This window comes from Zosterops lateralis, assembly GCF_965231275.1.
Source record: "Zosterops lateralis genome assembly, chromosome: 2".
NCBI lineage: Eukaryota > Metazoa > Chordata > Aves > Passeriformes > Zosteropidae > Zosterops > Zosterops lateralis.
Window position 1 is genome coordinate 92,320,304 of NC_139763.1, and position 26,505 is coordinate 92,346,808.

The following is a 26,505-nucleotide window of genomic DNA, read 5'->3' on the forward strand; positions in this document are numbered from 1 at the left end:
TTTCATACAACTCCTTGAGGGGGCTGTTTCTATCCTTAGCTTTGAAGAAATACACAAGAAAATGTTACAAGTGCAAGCAGGAACATTCTCTTCCTGCCTGAAATATGAGGATCCAGACAGTTCCTGTCTTCATCACATCTTCTGAAGGGTCTACGTGCCTCCCCACCAATGCAGTGCCATCTGACCAGATGAGTGGATGGTGTAGTCCAACCTGAAATACACACACCTGCAGGAAATTCAAAATTATACAGAGATCTGTGTTCTAGAGAAGACACTCATATGTAATTCTACTAATCCATCTACTGCATTCCTCAGGCTTGGACTTTTCACTATGAAAAGCACGAATTGGACAGAAAGCCAGGGAGAGATGAGGCACTTTCTGAAATGTGGACATTGTCCTCTGCTATGGCAGATCCATTAGGGTTTTGAATCATTCTGTCTTACACTTTGATTTGCTGATCACAGTGCATGAGCAACACTGCTATTCACTGAAATCATCTGAATAAAGTCTACATTCTCCCTTCCAGGATCATGTATTGTAAAGCAGTGGGAGTTTTCACATACAACTTGACATGTATATTACACTTTCAAGTCATCTCTCAGCTCAAAAGTTTGCTTTTCTTTTTCTTCCAGGACCCTGGCTTCACTTACTTTCAAATGAATCAATCTCCTTATCCTTATATTTTTCTATTGATCATTTTTGTGGGTCAAATTCTGCTCTGTTTGGAGATACACACATACAATATTTTTGTAAAGATACTGAGGTTGAATTTGGTGTAGATTTTCTCCATCACCTTGGAAACCAGTCTTCTTCTTTCCTCAAAAGCCAAGCTCCACCTTCCCCAACACACAGTGAAATATCCCGATAATTTTTATCTCTGAAAAATTCAGTGACAAAATCATGTATCTACATATGTCCATAAAACCTGATTTATTTCTGAGCTTGATAGTTTTTTTACTACTTCCTGAATAGAAGGGAAAGATCATTCTCAAGTTACAGGCCACTAAAGACAAAATTTGTGTGCATAATGCCCTGAGAATCAGAGGCACTTCTTTGTCAAGAAACACAAGCATGAGCTGAGCCAACACAAGGATAAATGTCACTCTGAATTACAGACTGCTTTTATATACCATTGGCTGGAGCCTCCAGCACGGGGTGCAAAGTTTTTTCCTGAGACTGAATGTCACTTCATAGGTCCTGTCTGATGAAACTGCTCATACAGCCAGTCTGAGCTGTGCACCATCGTGCTCTCAGCTGCTGACCTCACTCCAGCAGCTACATCAAATGTTTAAGTAAACATGCAATGACACAAATGCACAAGGTGCCACTTTTCAGTTCTGCTGAAAAAAATCTTATTTGGAATAAGAGAGAGAGGGGCCAGAGGGACATGACTACAAAAGAACTCCTTCCTTCCCTTTTGGGGTGGTTGCTGTTTAGAAAGGGAAAAATGCATAGTATTGCGCAGCTGAAGAAACAGCATGATGCATTTATTTTGCATAGCAACTTGTATAAAAGCTGCTGAGCCCTTTATGGAATTAATTATCTGAAATACATGATTTCTGCCCAAATAAAGAGAAATGGTGGTGGGTAGCAACACTAGAAAAACTTCACTTGGCTGAGATTCTGCAAAACCCAATTCAGAATTCAGTTGAAATCTCACTTCCATTTCAAAGCAGACAGAGGTAGAGCTTTTCTTTGGGTTCTGCAGATTTAAAGGATACTAAAGAATATTGGTTTTAAAAAAAAGGAGAGAGCAAAAAACCCACAACAAATTCCCATGCTCCAGAAGCATTTCCTAAGGATATTTAAAAGCAACAAAATAAGGTAATTTCATCTTGTACAGTTGAAAAGGAGGAGAGAGGAAAAGAACCTGATTTATTTACTTGCCCGAGTTAGAGGTCTAGAATCTGTTACACACCATGACCTTTCCTCTGTGCTCTACAGGTACCTCTCAGCTCCTGTAGACCTTAAGGGGTAAGGGACAGTCAGCCCTCCTCTCCTTTGTAACTCTAGTCAGTCATAGCAAGGTGGGGGGCACAGGACAGAGGCTGAAACAAAGGAAAGCATGAGGCCTCAAAAAGGAGTAGCCATAGTGGCCATAGTGGGACCAGACACACTATTTCAGTCTGTTCTGGGGGACCCAGCCACAGGACAAATCCTCTGTTCATGTGCAACTGGTGGCCAGAGAACCCGTAGGTGTGTGTGAAGCTGAGGAACAAGACTGCATGCACTGGAATACTTGGGAACTAAAGCTTTTAACGAAGGGCAATAAACATGCAGGAAAAAGAAGAGGTGGAGGAACAGAGCCTTGAGTCTGCAGACTGAAATTATGTGTTCAGTCAAGCTGCCAAAGAAAAAAGCGTAATTGGTGTTTTAATTCTGGGAAAGAGGGAGCGTTTTTCCAGGCTGGAGAAGCACTGTGAGCTGCTGCAGCTGATTAACAGTGCCACCAGCCGGCCCGCTGGAAGAGGGCCAGTTTGAGAGGCTGGGGAAAACAAGGTACATCCACTCACCACCCCTCACCCCTCCAAGACCTCACAGTCGGACTCTGATCCTGCAGGCGCTTTGCCAAATGCAGAGGGGGCTGTTCCTGGGAACAGTTGCATGAAAGATCTTACCGATAGAGGTGCTGTGCAGCACTGACTGCCCTCAGCTCCAGCAGGGTCAAAGGAGGTAACAAATCCCATGGGCTTGTCTGCTGCAGCCAAGAGTGGACAACAGAGTGTCCAGCTCAGGAGGGCTTCTCGTGTAGAGCACACCAGTCAGCATGATGAGCCATGGCAGGCCTGGAATTATTAAATAACCAGATGGTGCCACAGGGGCAGTGTAAATGCAGCCAGTGAGATGTATGTTGGCAATGAGATATTTAGGGACATGCTTTCCACCGCTTGTGGGGTGATTTCCTATTGGAAGATGAACTTTAAATTGAATAAAGTTTGGCACCACACACTCTCCCTGGTCACAGCACTTACTAGGAGAGCTACTATTGCTTTGTTGTACAAAAACACCCTAAATACATGTTGGCTTAAAATAGTGTCAACAGTGTGAAAAACAGGAAAGTTCTCTTGCAGTAGAGCAAAACCAACATCAAAACCTCTGCCCTAAAAAGTGAATCAAAGGGTCATGGAACCTTTCACACAGTTTTTTAGACAGCAGTAAGGAACCGGTTCTGCCCTACAGCTGTAACAAAAAATAAGAGTTGTGGGAGAAGGAAAGGTATCATTTATAGTCAGTCTCAAATTTTGGCAGCCTTGCACACCTTTGCCAAGGAGGTCAGCCTTTTGCCAGACTATAGCCACCTGATTAGGTAGTTGGATTTTATATTTGAACAAATGCAAGTTAAATGGATTTCTGAGAAATCAGAAGAGTATGAACAGTTTATCCTGTGTGGTTGTCATACAGCTGACAGGTTCCTTTCTGCTGAGTTACATATGGACATGTAGACTGAATACCAGATAACCACTAAAAAGCTGATTGAAAAGTGGTATAGTGAGATAAGGTATGGAATTTGAGAGGGAGGGAGGGGGCAGGGAAATACAGCTAAAGAATACTCCATTCCAAGGCCTAACAATAACTTAATGTAAGGGATAACAATGGACCATCAGTTAAAAGTTTAATTTTCCATCTCCAAAAGAGATCTGGGATTGAGCCAAGATCCTTCCTCTTTAGACTCTGAAGCCAGAGAGTCTCACTCCACTCCAGAGCCACTGACAACATGCAAATGTTGGGGCCAGTCACAACAGAGAGGTACAGGTGTGAATGATGGCTGTGCAATCCATGTTTCTGACGTGAATATACAACGACTGCCTGAGTGATGGTCAATTTTTGTGCATGTTCTTGGTGAAATTACTGCATCTTCATGGCTTTGAGACTGTTGTTGAAGATGAATATGGCTGTGAAGCAGAGGAAGAACCCTTATTCCTAGAGAAGTAGTATCTAATAAAATGTCAAGGAAATGCTGTCGAGTGTCAACAAATACCAGACATGTCCACTAACAGATTTACCAAGAAAGAGAGCCAGAATGCTCTGAATACTTTTGTCTTTGTTTCAGGTTTTCAGTTTCACAGAATTGCTGATAGTGTCAGTATAGAAAATGTATGCTTTCCATGAGAAGGGACAAAACAGAGCCTCCTTGTAAATCTGCTTCCTTTCCTGGAAGGTGAAAGCCTTCCTAAGCCTGTCCTAACACACCAACTTTCATCATGTTCAGCCAAGGAAGCAGGCTATCACCTGTTTGGAACAATGTAATGTTTTTTTATATTCTCACTTTTGCTGCTTTCTGAGTCACTTTCGTTAATCTGAAATTCCAGTCATGTCTCCCACAGATGTGGCATATACAGGTAAGTCCATGCTGTCAACGGAAGACTAGCACCTGGTTCTAACAAATTCTGACAGGCAGGCTGAATCACACTCATCTGTCAGTATCACCTAGAATGTTAAGTCTTCGGTGTGGAATGAGTACCTGGACGCTGTCAGAAACGCTGGATGCTGACAGCAAAGTGAGAGAAACCAGCTTTTCTCAGCTGGAGTGTGGCATCTGTGCCTTGCCTTACTTCCTTGCTTTGCTTTTACCAAGATCTTTACAGGGTCATTTCAGTACTAGATGGTGAACAGAGTGAGACACACTCCAAAAGGATACATAAGAGTGGGCACACCCCGTGCTGCCAGGTGCTTTCGGATGAGCCGCTCGGTGCCATACCAGTTGAAGCCTTTTGTTGCATACCCGATCCGTGGAAGATGCACTGTTGCTGAGGAGGAGGGAACAGAGAGGGCACACTCTTCAGCAGAAGATACACATACAGAAAGCAATCTAGAAAAAAATTTCAAGCTACCCAACAAAGAACAGAAAAAATACTTTTGAGCAACCTATCTGCTACAGAGATCTCACTTCACTTCAGAAAAAAACAGTAGAGAGGTGGAAATTGGTCATCATCTTTAGGTGCAACCACACATGTATGGATTTGCTGTTCTACTGCACAGACACTTACCATTCCTTTTCTTGGCTGCTAAATAAATCTTCTTCAGGCCCTTTTCCAAAGCTGACAGCTTAATGCCAGACAGGTTGTTGGACCGATCCCGGTGCTGAGCTACAATCAAGGCCAGCTAAGGAGAAAACACAAAAAAAATTAAATATAATCTATATACAGTACTAAGAGACACAGTGACAGTGCTGGAAAACTGCATTACAAACTTTTAGCTTTAATAAGTAAAGGAAATAACTCATTACCTCTAATATTTAACTGCAACTTGTTCAGTAATCAGTGTTCAGTAATGTTCAGTAATCAGTGCCATTATTGTGAAAAAGACAAAACATTCATTTTACACAGCTCCAAAAACATATAGATAGAGCAAAACAGGAAAGAGCTTCTCATTCTCACCAAATCTTGTCCTTTTTTCCTGGATTTTTTATCATCAATAGGGAATAGCAGGGTTCCTCCTAACTCCAGGTCTGTCCAGATAAAAGAACAGGGCAACAATAAAAAAATCAGTTCTGAAGAGTAAACAAGCAGTCAATGAAGCAATGATTTCACTGTCACATTCTGAAATGTTCTCTAAGACTATATCTCTTCATGATGGTTTCAGCAGTCAGATGCTTTGACTAGGGAAATCATTTTCCCCCCTGAACCACACAGTCACACACACACATCCCACTTAAAGATAACAAATGGAAAGAGCGACACTGAAATGAGAAGAAAGCATCTCCCAGGAAATTAGAAAGGTCAACATGTCCATCTTATAGCAAGATGTTCATTCCTAACCAGCTGCAGGTATCTCAAAACTGTTAACATATGCTCAGGAAAAGATCAGTGCTTGGAGGGAAGCAATGGCTCAGCTGAATGGTGCCTGAGGTGGCTTTCATCCTTCTTGAAAGCACTTTGACAGAAGATGCAGTACTCTGTCTTATTTAGTGAAAAACATTCTGTGAATAATGTACAAGTTTGGACTTTTTTCCTCTTTTTATGACTTGCAGGATGGATTGGAATGATTAACCTCTATACAGAGTTCTCACACTCCAAACAGGACAAGTCAAAGCACCTGCTGAAGTACTACTTTCAGAGCTACAGATGGATGTATCCAGAGAAAAACACATGAATATCAAGGTATCCAGGCTTCACTCCTGCAGTGTCAGTGGGGCTTTACCTCTTTCAAGTATCTTGGCCTCAGGTCCTATTTTAATCTCTCACCTTTCATCTTTCCTGCCATCTCATATATTTTTCTTGGCTGATCAGAACGAGCTTCTAGAGCAGTGAATAAACCACCCCTTCCCCAGCGGCCAGAGTCATCTAGAATGGAATAACAAGTTAGATTCTTTTAGAAGTGAGGTTGAGTCCACCTCTGCAGGAAAGGCACCTGCTCTGTACACAGGCAATGAATGATTATCAAAACCAGATATGGGAACTACATACAAACTTAAACCAACCCCTATTCAAGGGACTATCCTAAAGGATAAACCTCAGCCCTGGAGAAAAACAAACTTATCACAGTTCCCTGGAAAACTCCACAGAAAAATTCCTTACTGTTCACCAAGAATGCTGAAACAAGCACTAACCATAGCACTGAGCATACAGATCTGACACTATCCTCACATACATACATACAGGTACACAGAGCACGCATGTAGGATGTCCCCAGATTGGTGCCTTGGGCCTCCCACACCAGGTGTTTGATATTTGCACTCTTTCACTTCTACTTGGCATTTGCACTTCAAACATGAGCCTTTGTGCAGAGTGTAACATAAGCCAAAGCAGATGATGATATTCTGCTGTAGCCCTGGACAGAGAGCAGCTCCAACACTGCTTCAGGAGGAACTCTGTAATGTGATTTTACCTCCCTCAGCTTTCATGTCTTAAAAGAGGGCCTTAAATTAGGAGACTGGCCTAGAGCCTCTGTACTGTCAGTGTTGAGAGACAATCACCAAGAAACTCTGACCTCAGCCTCTGGAATTGTCTTTCTCTGCTGACCAGAAAAAGAAGATGAATTTCAGTATCTCAGTTTGATCCTTACAGCTTCCATAGGATAAACAAAAGGCCCTCCTCTCAGGAAGTGTCATCATTTAGCTACAGATATAAAATTTCAAACCCTACAGGCACCTTTGAAGAGGTTTACTCATAAATCCAGAGCAGGCATGCAAAGACCCTTGCACACCTTGCTAGAAACTATTGAACCATTAGGGACAATTCAGCTCCCTTGTTCATCCCACCCAACAATACTCCTGTTATTCAAAAGTCCCACCTAGGCAATGGACAATAATGGCATCTTCCTCTTCTGCTTGGGGGTGGGTTACATCTCCCATGACGTACTTGATACAGTTCTGGTCTCCATCTTTGTAATCTAAATCCACATTCGTCCCCAAGTCATCCTTCTCAAACTCCTCCTCAGAGCTACTTTCCTCTGAAGGAAGGCAGGTAGATGTGTAATGATTGGCCTCCCACCAGGCCATCCTGAAACCAACAGAAGAGGATGTTCAATGAAAATCAAAGGTGGGAGCACAAAGTTTGTGCAGTGAAACACAGGAGACCTAGACCTGCATTCCCTCTGCTCCCTCCCATTTTAGGCCAGAACAAGTTACCAAATAATATTAGGAGCCACATGCCAATGTGATAAACCAATTGCAGGCATGGGAAAAGTGAGCACATAACAAAGGGAAAGGAGCTACTGGGAGTGGTGAAAAGGAAGAACACCTGGGAAACAAGAAGCAGAAAGTAAATTCGTGCCAGAGAGTCACAGATGTTAGACCAATTTATATGGGCCAATTGTGACATTTCAAAAAGCTTCTCCCAAATGCTCATTGATGGTACAGTCAGACATGGGGCTCTTACTCAGGCCATTCTCTATGAATTAAAGTAGAGGTAAAATCAGGCAGGGCATTCAGGAGAAAAGAACCCTTGCTAGGGAGTCAAGCTATTTTTGCACCTTCACATCCTCATGTTATGCAGTTTGAGTATATTATTTCCATCAATCAGACGCATTCCAAAAGTACAGTGCAACAGACATCAGTTTACAAGTGGTAGATGCAATACAAACCATACTTTTTCTTGTGTTCTGCCTCTGCTTTTGCTGCCTTCTTTTCCTCCATGAGCCTTGCTCTCTTTGCTGCTGCTTCTTGGCGCTTCTTCCTCCGAGCCTCCAGCTCCTCTTCACTCAGCAAGTGCTTCTTCCTGGCAGACTGCTCCCGAAGGCCTGTGAGAAGGGCCTGGAGAAAGAAAGAGGTATCCAGAAACAAACTGCTCATCTTAAAGCCATGCCTGATGCCTTCCTTAGCCTACTTTCCTTTCCCATTTGTTTACTTGTCCACAAATCTTAATCATCAGATCTCAATTGTCACATAATATGTGGTCTTTGACTTGAGTTTATAGAAGTGTCCTGTACGGCGTATCTCAGATCTGTTAGCAGAACTGCTGAATTGTCAAGCCCTGATTCCAGAACCAACTTTAGTACACTGACATCCAAATCTTTTGACATGCCTTCTGCAAGCTGTAGGTAAAGAGAGAAAACTGCCAAGTTTCATTTTCCACAAGCAAATGAAAGACCATCATGTTCCTTGTCGCATCTGCCTTACGTTTGCTTTGTTCCGGAGAGCTCTCCCTTCCTTACTGGTCTCTTCAATCAAGGCTTTCTCAAGATCCAAAAGCTGATCAAATGCTTTTTTGTCTTCTCTGCTGGGTTCTTTTGAATAATCTTTGCCTTCATACACGTACATGTGATCTTTAAAAAATAATTAAAAAGTGTGAAAACGAACTGAAACTTACTAACACCTAAAATGTACAGTGAGATTAAAAAAAAAAAAAAAAGAATCTGGCTTTTCTGTGACATTGTTCTACCCTCAGCAGAGAAAGATCTTCACTCCCGCAATTTTTTGGTATGCCCAGAGTAAGTATCATGTAGAAACAAGAGAATCAAAATTTGCTTCCTCTGACAAAAGCTTTTAATTTAAGATAATTTAAGATGTTTAGACTGGCAAAGACACTTTCTTCCTATTTCAGTTAATTAATTATTTTAAATTGTGGTTCCGTTGCTGTTCTCTTTGGTCATCCCATCTCTGCCAGTGGAAAATTCATTCAGCTGTGCTGTGTAGTTACAGGCAGCTCTTAAAAAGGGACTGAAAATTTTTGCTTTTGACTTCCCAAATGAAATGGAAACACAGAACTCTGGCAGCCCAGGGTTGCTGCTCACCACGTGAGTTATTTTCCCTATACCTATTACACAGTGTGGTACCACTGCCCCTCTTTTGAGGCACCACCAGAAAATACCACTCTTTGCTAACTCTCAGCAAATAATTACTCATTGCTGGCAAATGCTGCTGAATGAACAATAACTGTCCTGCAGAGCCACATTTCAGCTTCAGTCACAAATCTATATTTAAATGCTACTGTGTACCTAGACAAAAATTTAGTCTTTCTCTGGGAAAGAAGGCACTAGAAGAGGAATGTATCCTTAGAATTTACTTTCATATAGTATGGAGCTATGAAAAACTAACCACAATTGGGTGACATTTGGGCTGGAAAGCAGAGTTTTGAAGACAGAGTAGGTTTGTTTTAGTTCTATCGACACCGTGATTCTGCATTTGTTATCTCACCTTTTGGATTTTCATAGCCAATAATCTTTTATTTGGAGATTACAAAAATGAAACACCTGCTACACAGCCTTTTCTTAAGTTACTATTACATCTTCAAAACTGTAGATCTATCTGAATGGTTCTCTGTGGGAAAAGGAGTAGCTACAATATGAATATTTCCCCATTTCTCAGGAATTTCCATTTAAAGTATTACAAAATGAAAAGGAATTCAACTTTCAGCCACCAAAACTGGGCAAGTATTGTTAACATTATCTTACAAATAGGCAATTAAAAAAAAGAACAAGAATACCAAAAAAGACTAGGAAATAGGATAGGCCAAAACAAAATCCAAGTAACTTAATTACAGTTCTGCTTTTCTTCCTCTTCCCTGAAAAATGCCACCCCTACCTGGGAAGCCTTCTTTACCAGCACTCAACTGACACAGCTATTTAGATTCTTAACTTACTCTTTGTGTCTTCCTCTTCATTCTCTTCCTTTTGTGGCAGCACACTGTCCATTATCCACTGTCCTCCTTTTGTCTCTCCAAGGATGTTTTCCAGCTCCACATCCTGTACAGTACTTCCCTCAGAGGAGAGCAATTTATCCAGGCCAAATTTCAAGATTTCACTCAGCTTTAACAAAGAGAAGGGGAAGTTCAGTATTATTATCCTCTAATTCCATGTTAATCCCAATGTCTCAAGATTCTCAGGCTTAAATGCAAAGGATGTATGAGTGGAGGAACCTAAGCTTTAAGGCTGCCTGTCAAAATACTTGTTCTTTAACATGCCCCATTCTCCCAACACCTGACAGGACAAGCCCCGACAATGTATCTCCCTCAATCATATCTCATCCAGACTTGAACAGTCGTTTTTCTTCAGGGCTAAATGACAAAATAGCACTGTACTGACTGCTTTCAAGCAGCTTTCTTCATAACCAGAAAGGCCAGGCTTGCTTTTGCCCTCAACCCCTTTAAAACAAAAGCCTAAATACCATAAAAATCCAGGGGGAGAAAAATATCAGCCTGGAATTTCCTACAGGCTCAGTTCCACTTCTCCCACAGAAACTATAATTGCTGAGATACATACAAATGGGGCAGGGAGGGCAGCCAGAGGGGGAAAGGATACACTAAATCCAAACCTCTCCCACGTTTAGCTGCCCACAGGGGATATATTCCCTTAAATGTCACTTCGCTTGATGTTCTGAAACCAAGTTCTCAACACAAACCTCAGCTTTCAGGTCAGAATTATAAATCATGCCCTGACTCCTGAGACACTGTATTTGCCAAGAGGCCAAAAGAAGGTTGACCGAGTTTCAGACTAACAACCAAAAGCTGACTAGGTTATCACCTGACTTCTTATCAGCTCTGTTTGTGAGAGAAAAGCACCAGAGACAGATCAGTTCAAGAAACAATGAGTCAGCTTCCACTTTTTATAATTTCCACTAATTAAAGAACGAGACAAAGAAAGGTTCTGTCTTCCTCTCTTCTTCAAGACAACACACCCTTTTCCCACAACGAAGGCACTTCAAAATTGCAGAAACTGTCTTCAAATATCAGATGTTGTCTGGACCTGGGATGTCACTTTGGTTCCTACGTACAAAAGCTGTTGCGTCAATGCACAACTGTTTGCAGAGGTTCAAATCTGACGTAAACACAGAAGCATCCTGGGACATTTCTAAGGTTACTGGAGTCAAATTAAGGATATAACTCTGGTTTACCTGTAACTCTGCTGTTCCCTGAGGCTTGGGTGCTCCCAGAGCAAACTGCCCCCCTTCTACAATGGCACTGGTCAGCCGGAGCTTCGAGGCAGCTCTTCGGTAGATTATTTCTTCAACGGTATCTCGCCCAATCAAACGGATAATTTTTACAGGCCTTGAAAAGTTTAAGAAAATTCTTATTACTTACTTTGTTTTGAGGTGCACTAAGGTATTTACTATCCCCTCACCCATTCCTTTGGTAGGTAAAAACAACAAAATGAGCAAAAATAATCAAGAGAAATGTGATGCTGATAGAATTCTGCTTGACACAGGAGAAATGCTCACTGTAAAAGTGTAGGCAAACCTCCATCCTCCTACTCCAAATTTACAAAGTTCCCACCTTGGATACATGACAAGGACCAGACTGTATGAGGCTGCAGCTGGAAAACAAAGGTATAAAATCCTCTCTGCTCCCCTTTGATCTTTAATCTATCCTCATACTTTAACCTTCCATTGAGCTGGTCACAAACTCACTATGGAAGGGGAAAGCAATACTGAGGGACCAAGACAGTCAGCAACCAAACCACGAATAGTGATATTTCTCACTTGTGCTGTCCAATCCTGTGAGCTCTTGCTATTGCTTGCAAGTCATTTTGCGGGTTAAAATCACTATCAGTAAAAATAACTGTATCTGCTGCCGTCAGATTCATGCCAACTCCACCTACAAACAAAAGAAGAAGGTCATAAAATATGTCACCGATAGAAAATAAAGGAGAAGCTGGAGAATTTATGCTGTGCAAAGTTCTGTCAGATCTGATCAACTGTATCTAATCCAATCCATCTCTCAAACCCAAATCTAGGTCTCATAAGGATCTAAACAGATGGGTAAGCCTTCCATTCCCAGCTTCCAGCTTTCTGCAACAATCCAAAAAAGAAGCTGTACAATGCAATGTAATCAAAAAACACAGGGTGTGAGTGAACCGGTGCAGAAGGGACTGATTGTCAAGACTGATGAACATAGACATAATTCTTCTGCTGGCAGACAGATTATCCCTGCAAGGACTGGCTGCCCTGAAGCCACAAGGGACTGCCCAAGTCATCACTTGGCTGCAGCACAGAACCAGCTGTAAATACACCACTGAAACAGTGGAAAACACCAAGCCAAACTATACAATAACCAGAGCCCAGGTGTTCATGTGACTTAAAGATTCTGATGCTAGAACTTGGGCTCTCATGAAAGAAAAAGATAAACCCAGTTAATTTTACATTTTAGAATACCTCTACTGCGACCACATACTGTAGTTAAAGAGGGGACAGCCTGCTGCCTTACATTTTCCCCAGCTCATGACAAGACATCTTCTTGTAATCACAATATTCTGCAAGTGGAGACAGCCATGCACCTGAAAATCTCTGTCCATAATACAACAGCAATGGCAATACTGTAAGCACACCTGCTCCCAGCTGAATACAAGATGTTTTGGCCAGACATAGCAGTGTGCAGTAGAAAACAACCCTAAGTCTGGCTGGCATGGAAGGGAGAGCTCAGGCACTGTGGTGAGAGACACACATCCAGCATTAGGGTCTTCCCTTCACTAGCCCTGTGTGCTCCCCTCTGTGTGCTGTGCTGCAGGCTCGTCAAGACAAGTCTAACCAGAAGCCCAAAGGAAGACCTGGTTCCAGTTTGATGTCTGAGACCAAGCAGTGTGGATTCTTCCTCCGGAGACAAGCAGAAGCCTGGCTCTGTGCTTGTTTGAACAGAGAGACAGGGAGGTTTGAAACTGTCTAGAAGACACAGATCTGCCCAGGGAGCAAAGAGGGGAAGCAGCACAGATGTCAGTCCCATGGAGTTCTCTGCAGCCTCAGGATGGCAAAAGGCTCTCATTTCAGTCTGTCTGCCAGCTGAAGACATGTCCATGTTCAGCAAACTTGAGAAGCAATTCCACCAACTTACTTAAAGGAGGTCTGTTCCTGCCTGAAGTCTGATGCTTGCAGAAATAAAATGGTAGTGAGATTCCTTAAGCTCAAACTGGCACAGAGACAGGCATTATGGAACTTGGAATAAAATAAACTCAAGAGGCTGCAATATGAAAAGGATCTTGGCATCAGCTGCCAAAAGGAAAGCACAGAAACCAGATGTCCTAGATGAGAGACCCAAGTTCAGGATGTGTCCTGTCTCCCTCAAAAATCCCCCACACGAGCAGGCTTGGCAGGATTCAGAATTCTCTGAAACCTTGCCAGGGAGAATAAAATAAAAGAGTGCAGAAGCAAGATGGGTTGTTTGTCTCTCCTTACTCACCTGCTCTGGTGCTCAACAGGAAGATAAAGATGGGCTGTTGACCAAAGTTCTTGATGGCAAGGTGTCTCTCCTCACCCCTAACGGAGCCGTCCAGCCGCTCGTAGCTGTAGCCTTTCCAAACAAACAATGTGAATGTTTCTGAAATTTTGCCTTTGCTCTTACACTGTTACCTCATTCTCAATGTTGTCTCACTGCTGAATCCTTTTGTGCCAAATCCTCCTGACTTGGTTCTCATTTTATTGCCTTCAACTCCTTCATTTTTTCCCAGTTAAACCTCATATAAACTGAGGTAATGACCCTGACTTCCAGATTGACTGTTGGTAAAGAGTAATTTAGCTGAGTCTGAAGCAGAGACTCTTAGCATTTAATTTACTGCTTGGAAACACAACAGGAAAATTCAGAGCCCAAGTAAAAGAACATTAGCACACACTCCCATTTCAGACTATGCTGTGCTGGCTGTTGGCCCCACAAAGCAAGCCAACAACCATCAGATCCTCCTTATCCAAACTCTCACGGCCTTCAGTGTGTGCTTTGCTGTGAGCAAGCAGTATGGGATATGGCACTACATTTGGCTTTATCCTACATTATTAGTCGTCCAAAACCATAAACACCAAACAAAAGCCTCTTTCATGGGAAATCCTGAGCAGGCATGGAGCCATGTGGATTGAAACAAAAGAAAATGTCCCAAGAACACATTGCTAACCTTGCCAAAAATGGTTTGATCCAACCTGCCCTCACAGACACGTTGGGGCCTCACTGTCAACAACTGTTTTAATCAAAAATAATTTCCTGGTATAACTGTGGCTCAGTTTGTGTTTTGTCCTGGACAAAGTGAATCTAGAGCAAGCCTATTGCAATTACTTCAGGACACAGGTACACAACTGAACATAAGTATATAATGAAACATTGCTACCCTGCCATCTGTTAGCTCCATTTTATCAAGGCACAAAAGATAAAGCTACTCTGAAGAAAAACACTTAACTGCCACTCATTTCAGGAAGCTGGTAACAGCAAAGAGCTGAACTCAAAACCCTCCAAGTCACAGAGCTGCTGCAGGAATATGGGTCCCTATCTACTAAGATACAAAAAAACTTCATTGTATTCCTTTCTCAATCCCAGGCAGATCAACCAAAATTGCAGGAACAATATCTGGCGGAGATCAACAGGATAAGCCCTCTCCTGTCACAGTGTGCAGAACATACCTCTGTAGTCCATGTAGTCCTGCAGGATATCGAGCAGTTGAGTCATCTGAGAAAAGAGCAACACACGGTGGCCACTGCAAGAAGCACAAGAAACCCTGTGATCCTTGGCACACTGTGACAGCATTTCACAGCCTGCTGGGGGTCACAGTAGCTTAACCAGTCATTAATAGTCCCTGTTACACAGCAAGGCCTTCCAGAATCACGGCCTGTTCCATCACCACATTTTCAGCTCCACATCTAAATGCAATCAGTTAAGCTTTATCTGCCATCATCATTTGCCCTCTCCAGGGTGTGGAGTCACAGAGAACTAACAGGGCTCTGGCAGAGATCTGCTGCTGGCTGGATACAGGCTGGTGAGGAGCCTGTCTAAAAGGATTCCCAGCTTCAGCCTAGCATGATGAGGTCTTCTTCACCACGTGATTGCTCTCAAATCACACACTACAATGCATCTGAAATATTGGGAAACTGTAAGATCAGCATCTCTGTGACAGCAGAACATTTCCTTCTCCAGCAAATGACCCTCAAAGTTCAAGCTCCACCTACAAAGGTGTATTAGAAATGAACTCTCCTCTCACCAAGCCCTAGGCCCCAGATAGTGCTCTGTTTAAATCAGACTTTGCCCCAGAGCAGAAAATGGACATTTTTGAGTCCAAAATTTGCACAGGGCTGGTCCTGCAGCAAGGATATTCAGTGGAGAGGTAGCCACTCACAAGGTGCTACACAGCAGGACAAAGACAATAAAATCACATCAGAACTTCACAACGGCTGTCCTGTGGTCTTTGGATTCCAGGTTCTGAACTCACCAGAGCACAGGACAAGGGGTTCTGAACATCAAGCCCAAAACTTTTGAAGTTTCAGAAGAAAAACTTCTAGGGTTTTTCTTTTTCACATTTATCGTGGATTGTGCCTCCCAGGCTAACACAGGCACACTAGCACAAAGGAACTCAACTGAGGCATTAGAAACCACTCTCAAGAGACTCACAATCCAAGCAGATATGCTGAATACCAAGTCACATGGTTATTGTCCCAGGTTCTCAAATATGGCAAATGGGAGAGGCATGTGAAAGAGTTAGTCAAGTGCTTTGAGAAATGCTTAAAGGGAAGCTACAAAAATCTTCAAGGTTCCTCTGTCATCTCCAATGCAGGTTTCTTTACTTCTTTCAGATAGTGAGTAATGTGCAATAAATAGGTCAGTGCTTGTGTTTTGATGAATAACTGCACAATCTATGGCTAAATAAAGTAGTTTGCTTTTCCACTTTACTTTTTCTCCCTATGTCAACCCCATCCCAACATAACATACCCAGCATACAAGAATGAAAGGAGTTTATCCAACAAACACATCTTGCCACTGGCTTCAACAATGTGGTCTCCAATCTCAAAGGGTTCTGGCTCAACACCTGGAACAGAAAGGAGTTCCAAAAGCAAAATTAATACCACAAATAACAATTCTGTGGTCAATCTCAGTGTGTCTGCACTGTCACTTTTGCTGAGCAGAGCCACTTGATGCTTGTTTGCAAAGTTATGGTCCTTCTCTATCTCTAAATGACACCCTCAGTAGTTCACAAAGCATTGTGATTTCTTTGTTTAGATGAGAGAAGACATAGAAATAGAAAGCTCCAGTCAGAAACTCAGACTTCACACAGTCTCCTACTTTATTTGTCATTATTGATGAACTGTCATGTTTTGGAGCTGGTCACAAACTCACAGCTGCTACTGATTCAAGTACAAGAGTGTTTATTACTTGCTTGTTCTAAGCATTGGACTAATAATAGAAAACCACTGTGTAAATCAAGAAAGTTATTTTTCCTGTTTCAAAAGAGAACAGTGCTTTCCTACCATTGAAGAGGTATGGGTGGACAACACACTTCCGAAGCTGAATTAAGACATTCTGGAGTGTAACCTTCCTTCCCATTTCATTTTCAAATGCATCTGGAACAAAGAGCAGAGAAAAGAACAGAGCAGAGAAGCCCATGCTCCATTATGGCTGTAACTGGGAATGTCTTGGTACTAAGCACTGCTCTGAAGTGCCTCAGCACTGGAGTATTTCTCTCTGTGTATCACATCTGGATTTAAATTTCCTATCTCAAGACTAATACATCTATTTTCATGAACCAAAAAGAAATTTCCCTCACACTTTTTGGACAAGCTTTTAGAAATAAGACCCTCATAATCACCATTTTGCCTTGACAGACTAACTGAACTTCCTGGACTCCATGGAAAAGGTCACTGTAATTTTTCTGAGAGTGAATCATCAAAATAAGTGAAAGAAATTTGGTGCAGTTCATTTACATTTTCAAAAAAAAAAAAAAATACACAGCACAGTCAAGATCTCCTGGGCAACCAGGACATTAAGAAGAGCTGCATTTTTGTGAGGAACAAAAAAAAAAAATAATTCATGCACATATGCTGACTACAGTAGAGGAGGAAGTTTTGGATTTCCGGGTGACGTTTATGCAAAGTGCTGGAGAGTCCTAGAAGAACAAAGGATCTCCAACTCCCCAGCTTTAACTTCCCTACAACAAAGAAGCTCTCACAAACCACGTGATGGTAGTGGTTGCATTGTCTACATAATCCTGCAGTTTCCCAAAAAACTCCTATCTGGATCCAGTAGGTTGAAATTTGCTTTATGGCATCTGTGCTACTGTTAGAAAATTTGTAGAGAACGACAGATCCAAAATTTCTTGTACCACTCTTTTGCTTGAATACAAATACATGCAATAGGAGCTGCCTTACCTTGTGATAAGTATTTTAAATTACTTTAATTACTTTGAGACTGGCCCAAAGCAGATCCTCAAGCTGACCCTTTCTAGCTCGCAATACCTGAGCAATAGATCAATACATACATCTTTCATTTTGCCACAAGCTAAAACCGAAAACTAGGCAGCCCAAATTTGGCATATTTATTCTGTAAATATTCTGCAGACCAACTTCTGCTTCTTTACAACAGAGCATGCATGTACAACAGGAATTAGTTTGCATGTATAACAGGAATTAGTTTTGCTTTTTAAAATAATTTTTAGACTTCAAAATGCTCAGTTACCTAGATCTTTTGTCAAAATGGCCTTGTAGTACTTCTTTTGCAGAGCTGACATTCCATGGTACAGAACTACTTCCACCTTCTTTGGCAGCTCTGCAGCCACCTCAGATTTGACTCTCCGAAGCAGAAATGGCTGCAGAAGACTGTGCAATTCTTTGGCTACGCAGAAGCAGGCAGAAATTAAAACAAACAAACAAACACAGAGGAAAATACTGTGTTTAAAGGTAAGGAGTTTACCCAATACCTTCAGAAGTACACTTTCAAAATAAAGGTAAAAGGAAATCTCACATCTATTTTTGAAATCATTCAAGCCACATTTTACAAACAGAGAAACCAAAACATAGCTGCATACCTGCAACACTTAGGAGCTACATTAAGATAGCTCTTGTATTAAAAGTAATCATTAGTTTTTGTGGCTTTGTTTTAAAGCTTGTCATCATTAAAAGAAAGCAAATAGAGAGTACACAACATGATTGTTTCCTTGTCAAGATAAAAGCTGGTTCTGACTGAAGCACAATGTTGCTTATTACTGACCTGGCTCACTCTCCTTTTCAATAACTTGGTAATACTCAACAAACTCTTTCACTTTTTCCTGGGGAAAGATGTCAGGCTCAACAAGGCTGAGTAAGGAGTACAGTTCCTGGAGGCTGTTTTGGACTGGAGTGCCTGTGAGTAAGAGGCTGAAGCCTACTGAGAACTGAAAAAAAAAAAACAGCAATAAAACAAAATTATTAGGAAAAATCATCTGTAATGAAAAGTTAGTTAATACACAAGTCCACCCACATCACTTTTAATATTAACCTAAAAGATGAGAGGCAGCACAGAACTGCTCACAGAATGTGCAGATTTGCCAAAACCATCCAAACATGAGGTATGGTGTGACAGTCAAACAGCTCCAAACTGACTAGGCTGGCACCAGTGCAAGGAATTCAGTGTAAACAAAATAAGAACAAAGTGCAAAACTGACTCTATTAAAATGCAGTCTACAGTCTAATACTGCATACCAGATGTTAGATAAAGAGGGATAACTGGAAAATGCAACTGGAATAGGACAGTGAAATGAAATTGCATCAGATTGAGTTCCATTTCTGTTTGTTGGGTAACTCTGACAAACACAGCAACAGCAATTATCTGGTTCAGGTTGCTTATAGTAATCTCCATAAAGAGACTTGGGAAATATGTTTACCTTGGGAAAGATACAAATTTATCTCAAGTTTGGTAATAGAAAATGGGTTGGGAGGAAAGATGAGGTGAATTCCATCTATAATTTTGAGATTATAACCAAAGCTCCTGAATTATAGACATCATGGACAATATGTTCAGAATATGTAAGACTTTCAGGAATTCAGTAAAAACCTCTACTTTCCAAGGTGTATTGTAGTACATTGCTGCTTATGCCAGCACACACCAAATGCCAATGTTTCTCTGCCATGAGAAGAACTGCAGCTTTCACTCAGGCATTTGTGTTGCTCTGGCAGGGTGCTTTGGAAGCTGGAGCAATTCTCCTAGTTTCTGTAAACAAGGGTGGCTCCATTGAATGGGACAGTGGAAGTCAGTAGTTCAAGACTTGAGGTCTCATGAGCTAGGCAAGGGTTCCTTCACTCTGCCAGAGCTGAAGTGGCCTCTTGTTGCTTAGGTCAGTCAGACTTCTGCACAGCTGTGGTTCAGCACCATGTCAGGCTGTTTCACTTTTTCAAGTCTTTCAAACTGCTCCAACATGGCAAACCCAAACATGAAGCAGACTGAGAGGGAGGCTCCAAATACTACCCACTGTCATGCAAAGCCAACAAAGCCTTTATCTCTCTGCCACTAAATATGGGAATCTGTTCACCAGCTCTGATGGAAAACGAGTGATGGTTCAGAGCTTAGTGCTCTGGGAACAAACAGAGAATCTGAAAAGGGAGAAGCCTTAAGACACTAGAAGACAAATGTGTTACTTTACCTCAGAAAGTGTCTTGTAAAGGAGAGAATTTTGATTTTTCAGTCTGTGAGCTTCATCTACAACCAAGGCAGCCCAGTTAAAGCTGAACAAGTAAAAAACAGCATCTTCAGTTAGGGGCTGACAATTCATTCTTGTAAGTACAAAAAAAACCCTAAGTAAGTGGTGATTCTGCTTGGCTCAACTTGAGGTGGGGTCCCGCCCCATGAACAACAAGCAAGCACCAAAAGTGGGGTGGAATTCCCAAGTACTGTTTTTGAAGATCCAACACAGGTTTTTAACTATAGTCTGGGTGAGTTTTTTTCTGAAATCAAGACTAACAAAATTCACTTGAATTTCTTGCTTCTCTCTCCACCCCCATTACTATCAGGAAAATGACATAAACACAAGCTCATTGTATTTCAACAACACATTCAAGGAGGTCTCTGATTTGGAGAAAGAGACATGAAACTAGGCCCTGTACCTATGCAAAAACCCAGCAACTACCATGAGGCAGTGACAGAAGAGTGATCCCAAGGCTTTTGCAAATCACCCAAGACAGGAGCTTCAGCTTATTCTGTGTTCACACAGCTCTTTGCAGAGTGTCCTCAAGCAGGCTGCAGAATCACTGGTGATCCAGTAGATCCACTAGACTTAATTGAAACTCCACATCTTCTCAACCCTCAGTGTTTGTGCCTCCTTATCACTAGGGTTTCAACTTCCATATCAGAGTCTTTTCCAGGGGAGGGAAAGCATGAACCTCCATCTTTTCTCACCCACACACTTCTCTTCCCAGTGGAATACAACATCAGACATCACAGTGACCTACATTCTTCCCAAAAACCTTTTTGTTTGCTTCCATTTCCCTCTCTGCTGTATCAGAGGGGTTCTCCATTGCCAAAACAATTAATGTCATTACTCTTATTCTACGAGCTCAGGAGCTGAATTGCAGAAGGACTCAGCACTGTGAAGCATTGCAGAAGCTCATGTGCACAGCAGAGTCTGATCCCTCACCTATTCCATTAGAGCATGGCTCTAACTTGTGCTGTTACACTGCTTGTAAGGAGTAGTGGTGGGGAGACATCTGATAACTCTGACCCACCTTTACAAAGTGCTCCAAATGCTCTCACACAGGACAAGGTACAAATGATTAGCAATTTTTTTTTTTTTCCAGAAGGAAGACTAAAGGGCAAAACCCTAAATTTGAGTGACATGGCTTTGAGGTTATTTGTTAGTTTTAAAAGTAGGAAATTACTCTGGAGCTGTTTCTGTGATACCAGAGCTGGCTACTTGCTCTCCCTGGGTGCTGCACACCTGGGCTACACTTTAAAATAAACAGAATAATATACAGCAATGCAGAACATGATATGAAACTGTAAGGACAATACAGTCATGGCTAGCTCTCATCTGACCTTTCTACCTTGATGTGCAGCACAGTCTGCTACTTCCAGCAGTGGCCAAGGACAGGTGATTTGCTGAAAGACAGGAGGGTGCCCACTGTGGGCCTGACTAGTCCTGACAGACACAAAATTGAGCCAGTGGGGGCCACTGGATATCTGCTTCTCACAAAGATACTGAGCCATTCATTACATATAGCTGCTCCCAGTATTTGTCACAACACCACTGCAAGGCACTGGTACTACTGCTAAGAAAAAAGAAAAATTCCTCCCCATTTCAAGTGCAGATCCTGTGAAATTCTATGTGACCATGACAGTACCTCCTACAGGTTGAATTTCAGCTGAATAATCAGTCTTTGTAGAGGGCATAATGCTTCATAAACCCTCCACAGTTCTGACTGGAGGCAATAAACTTTAGGACATGCTATTAGCACATTATCACTCTTATATAATGCAGGTCAGTTTCAGTGAATTTTGCAGCTAATACCTTTATAACCTGAAGTTCTTGAGGATGTCCTCTGCTGGACTGATACTTAATGTACTGCTGTAAGTCACTAAGTGTCATATTGTTTTGAGTTAATTGGCTTGAAAACTCTCCTTGGGGAAATTTCACATATATTTTAGCTGACATTAAAGACTGAAAGTTGAAATAGGCAAAGTTCTAATCACAAGCCAAGAACATCCCTGTCTCTTGTGAAACAACACAGAATCTTACACATACAAACATCCACTTAAGAAGGTGTTGACAGATATGCACACTTAAATTGGAAGAAATTAAAACTGGACTCACGACTTTAGAAATGCTTCATCTTTCAGGCAAATCTGCAATGGAAGAAAATGAACTGTGATTTATGATTTAAGTAAATACATCAGTTAAGAAACAGAGCATTTTTCTGTCTGTTTGCAAACTATGGTGAAATGGAGCAGAGTGGAATGAAGGGACTTACTACCTGAGGGAAAAAAACATGACAGCCACATGACACCTTCAGCATGTCATGGTTTAACTCCACACACCCTCTCCCTCACACTCCACCCACGGAGAGTGGGGAAGAGAATTGGAAGGGTAAAAGTGAGAAAACTTGTGGGCTGACAAGGAATGAACTGCGTGGCACAGAGGGATCAAAAAGAAAAGTTGAGCCCCCCTTTCCAGTGACAAAGACATCACGTACCTCATATGTTGTCAGGAGTGCATGGAAGTGAGAGTCCTCCTTCAGATTCTCCTGCAGTTTGGGTCGCTCTTCCTTGCTGCCTACATATGTTACGAAAGAAAGACCTGGAGCAAACCTGTTGTTAAGAGAAAGAGCAAAAACAGTGAGCCAAGCTAAGTCTTTTCATGTGTTTATGACCTTGGAGCCCATTATCAAACACAGACACTGCACAGATAATGAGAATTTCTATCCAAACACCCTACACTCCTACGAGATGCATCTGGATTTCAACTTTTGAATCTCCCTCCTTCATAATTATCACCTCAGGCTGGCACTTCAGCCACTGGCTCTGGTTTGGACAAGTCCTAAATAAACCTGCATTCTTCTAGGTGTAAGAGTCCAAGACAGATGACTGAAAACCAGTCTCATGACCTAACTGCTATTCTGAACTGAAAAAAGTTCATAATAAGCAGGTGAATGAATACAGTTGGCCCAGATGAAGCCAAAGAATTGCCCTGAATCATACTAACATAAAGACAAAAAATGTCTGCAGCAAAGAGGTCCAAGTCAGGGCCTCAAAAATATGTTCTCTCAGTCAAAAAGCAGATAAAACCATTTCCAATTGTTGGGACCATAAAACTCTTCCTCATTTAATCGTACCACTGTTATTTACCTAATATTCCTTCTGGAAAGCTGCACTGCTGATCTATGAAGGAATGCACTTTCTCCCAACTATTCCAACCCAAAGTCTATCCAGGCCAGCTCACTTCAGAATGTAACCTTCTCTGAGAGACAGCTTTAGCTGACAGCCACACAGACAGACTTCTGTTCTAACCTTTAACTTCTAGCCCTTCCTCTTAAAAGGAGTCTGTGGGCTACAGACCACAAATGCTCATATTTCAGGCACAGCAGATACACCATTGGCACAGTCACCCCAGTGAGGATGGGCTGCATGCACAGGTGTGATGTATTTTGTGTGCATATGTGAGCATGCCCCACAACTTGGGTCTTACCTTCCATTATGAAGATTCCTGGCTGTCTTCAGCAGATTTTGCCTAAGAGAGGCTGAGCAGGGAGGGTTACAAATCAATAAAAAGCAAGCAGCTAGTGGAGGCATTTGGACTGAAAGCCAGCCAATAATATAGGATGGATGGATTCATATATACCACAGCATTGTAAAGACTATGCATTAACTGCATAGTCTGCATTGATTTGTTGGTTTAGTAGCAGCTTCCCTTTTTATTTTTTATCCTTTTGAAAGGATAAAAAGAAAATGTTGTAGTGAGCACATTTGAAAACAATCTTTGCAATCTTGCAACTTGCAAACTTTGCAATTGCAAGCCTGAGCAGTAACATAGTAAGCCAGACAACTGTTGAAACTTACCTCTCCAGTTCTTCCTTCCAGTTGCTCAGAACTGACAGAGGACAAAGTATCAGAAATCTCTCTTTGCTGGGTAACTTTTTTGTCAAATAAAGAAGTAGAGCAATGGTCTAAAAGGCAAGGAAAATACGTTTTTTATAACAAGCGAAAGGTTCAACCCAGCAGCCTGATCCTATATAAGCTGTCTCCTTGTTGAGCTTTGCAGCTTGTTTCCATAGGTTCATTATCACAAAACAGAGTTAATAGAATATCAAGTGGGATACAGACAAAAAGGCTTAGATCCTAAAACATGACCTCAATATACGAAGCCCCTTTCCAAAGGGACTTCTTGCACAGTCACAAACCAGGTCTACCATGTATCACTTTCTAAAACGATTTGTAATTTAAAACCTATTGAATAAAATCAGCCGATCCAAAAGCACAAACAGTCATTTTCACACAAAACTTAAACCCACTGAAAAACTAAAAAAAAAAATAAAAATCCAACAAACCTCTTAAAAAATCAGACCTATAAATTTTAATCCATGTGTTGGCAAAGACAAAAATTCCCTGGGTGCAGGTGCATCAAAAGGACATTATTTTCCTGTACTGGCTGTGTACTGTGTTTTCAACTGCACACTATGAATTATGCATTAAGGATAAAACATTTGGATAAAATGGCCACTCATCTTTTCACAAAACCCTGAAACCTATTTTGAGTTATTCAAGACTTAACTCAGGACTTGTTTTAAGTGGTAAAGGACTGAAAGAGACAATGAGCTCTCACATGAGTATGGAATTCTGAAGAGGTGTGGGGGGGATCATTAGGGTGCTTTTTCTTTTTCGTTCTGCAGAAACACTGGGCTAAAAACCCAAAAAATTAAACAAAGATCATTTCCAGAAAAAGAAGAAGACACACCTGACAAGTCTTCCCAAGGCCCATCTCATCACCCAGGATACAGCCATGCTGGACTTCATAGCATTGCACCAGCCAGTTTACACCTTCTAATTGATAGGGACGAAGTTTAATGCCTGGGAATGAAAGTGATTTGTTACATGTTACACTTACAGTCACCCAATGCACTCTATACACACACTAGAAACAGGTCCTGCCCAGAGCAGCCTTCCCAAACATCTGCCTTGCAGGAAAAGCACAGCAGCCTTCAGCAGAAGCTGCTTTACCCTCCTGGACAGCAACGACCCCAATGTTATAGCAATTCCATTAAATTAAAGCATATTCTGAAACTTACATGCACAAAAACACCCTGAGCCATTTGCAACAGATTGTACAAGGAACCTGATCTAATAATTAGGCTGGTACTTTGAATTCCTAAAAGACAGCTTGATTTTCAGTCAGAGTCACTTTTTAAAATATGTAAGTACCAGGGACACACTTTAGGCTACCAGAAAAGTTTATCACAATCTACTATTATATAATAATAATTTCTCAAGAAGATGTTTTCCACTTTTTCTGTACTTAAAGCTAAGGCAGACCTCCAGAATAGGCCACCATGACTACTATGACCATTGCAATCCTTATTATGGGGGACTATATGTCAAAATGAATAAACAAGTCACAGAGGTGTTGGCAAGACCTTTCCTTGTACTTGGACTCAAGCGCTGTGTGTTGTGCCACTGCCACCCTCTCCTCCCTGGGAAAATGTGCACACTGAGTGCCTGAAGTAACTCACCAGCCCACAGGATTCACAAACCCAAACCAGCCCCAGGACTGAGTTGAGGACTGCCAGCAGCTAAGAGAAATGTGCAGGCAGGATGGATCGCCCAGGTGTCCCCCTTTGATATCACCCTCCAGGCAGTGGAAAGCACTTTAATTCACACCCAACATCAGCCCATTTTGAGGCCACTAGACAGGCCGAGTCTTGTTCACGTTGTCCCAAAGCACAGAGCTGTCTGAGGCTGAGCTGAGGCATTAGGGGGGTTAAAGCTGAGCTCAGCCCTGGCCCAAACACCCACCAAACCACAAAGGCCAGGGCAGGAAAGGCTCACTCAGACTGGGGAGCAGGGCAGCAGTCCCATCTCTGCAGCAGCTGCAGCTCACTGACAGGCCCGGGAGCCACTTTATTTACACTTCTATTTATTTCCGGCCTGAGGGCTGTTAGAACAGAGCCCAGACAGCTACAGCTGAGAGAACTGGGGTTGTCCAGGCTGGAAAAGAGGCGGCTTTGGGGTGACCTAATTGAGGCCTTTCAGTACCTGAAGGGAACTTAGAGGAAAGATGGGGCAAGACTATTTACAGGAGCCTGCAGCGACAGGATGAGAGAGAATGTGTTCAAATTGAAAGAGAGTATATTTAAACTAGATGTTAGGGAAAAAACATCTTTACTCTGAGGATGGTGAGCCACAGGAAGAGGTTGCCCAGGAAGTTGTGGATGTTCAAGGCCAAGTGAGATGGGGCTTTGGACAACCTGGTCTGGAGGGAGGCGTCCCTGCCCATGGCAGGGGGGTGGAACTGTATAATCCTCAAGGTCCCGTTCCAAGCCCAGCCATTCCATGAGCCGGGCAGCCCCGGGGCCCCTCCGGGCCTCCCGCCATCTCCGGCACCCCGCACCCCTCATGGTCCCCGCCGCCCCTTCCCCGGGCTCCCCGCTGACCTGCCAGCCCCCACCGCTGCACCTCCGCCTCCTGCAGGCCCGGAGCCCCGGCCCCAGCGCGGCAAGCGCGGCGGAGCGCCTGGAAAAAGCGGGACATGGCGGGATGTCAGCCACCCCCACGGCCTCGCCTTTCCCGCCGCCGCCTGAGGGCGGGGCCGGCCCCAGCACCGCCCCGGCCCGGGCGCCGCCCCGGCCCCACAGCACCGCCCCGGCCCCACAGCACCGCCCCGGCCCCGGCACCGCCCCGGCCCCGGCACCGCCCCGGCAGCGGGAGGGCCGGCCG

At 42.7% G+C, this 26,505-nt stretch overlaps 1 protein-coding gene across 1 annotated transcript; it reads right to left on the reverse strand.

Annotated features, from left to right (window-relative positions):
- Positions 1-26,289, reverse strand: CHD1L (chromodomain helicase DNA binding protein 1 like). The gene is made up of 23 exons (XM_083854291.1): positions 26,223-26,289; positions 24,530-24,642; positions 23,635-23,741; positions 22,272-22,386; positions 21,893-21,924; positions 19,730-19,811; positions 18,322-18,484; positions 17,791-17,946; positions 16,587-16,679; positions 16,051-16,147; positions 14,751-14,824; positions 13,549-13,659; positions 11,859-11,973; positions 11,274-11,427; positions 10,024-10,189; positions 8,562-8,707; positions 8,032-8,195; positions 7,235-7,443; positions 6,187-6,285; positions 5,380-5,450; positions 4,990-5,104; positions 4,641-4,749; positions 1-3,937 (listed from the first exon to the last, which is right to left on the reverse strand). The coding sequence occupies exons 2-23, from the start codon at positions 24,551-24,553 to the stop codon at positions 3,859-3,861; spliced, it is 2,481 nt and encodes an 826-aa protein (XP_083710417.1). The 5' UTR covers positions 24,554-24,642; positions 26,223-26,289; the 3' UTR covers positions 1-3,858.
- Positions 26,290-26,505: the final 216 nt, after the last annotated feature.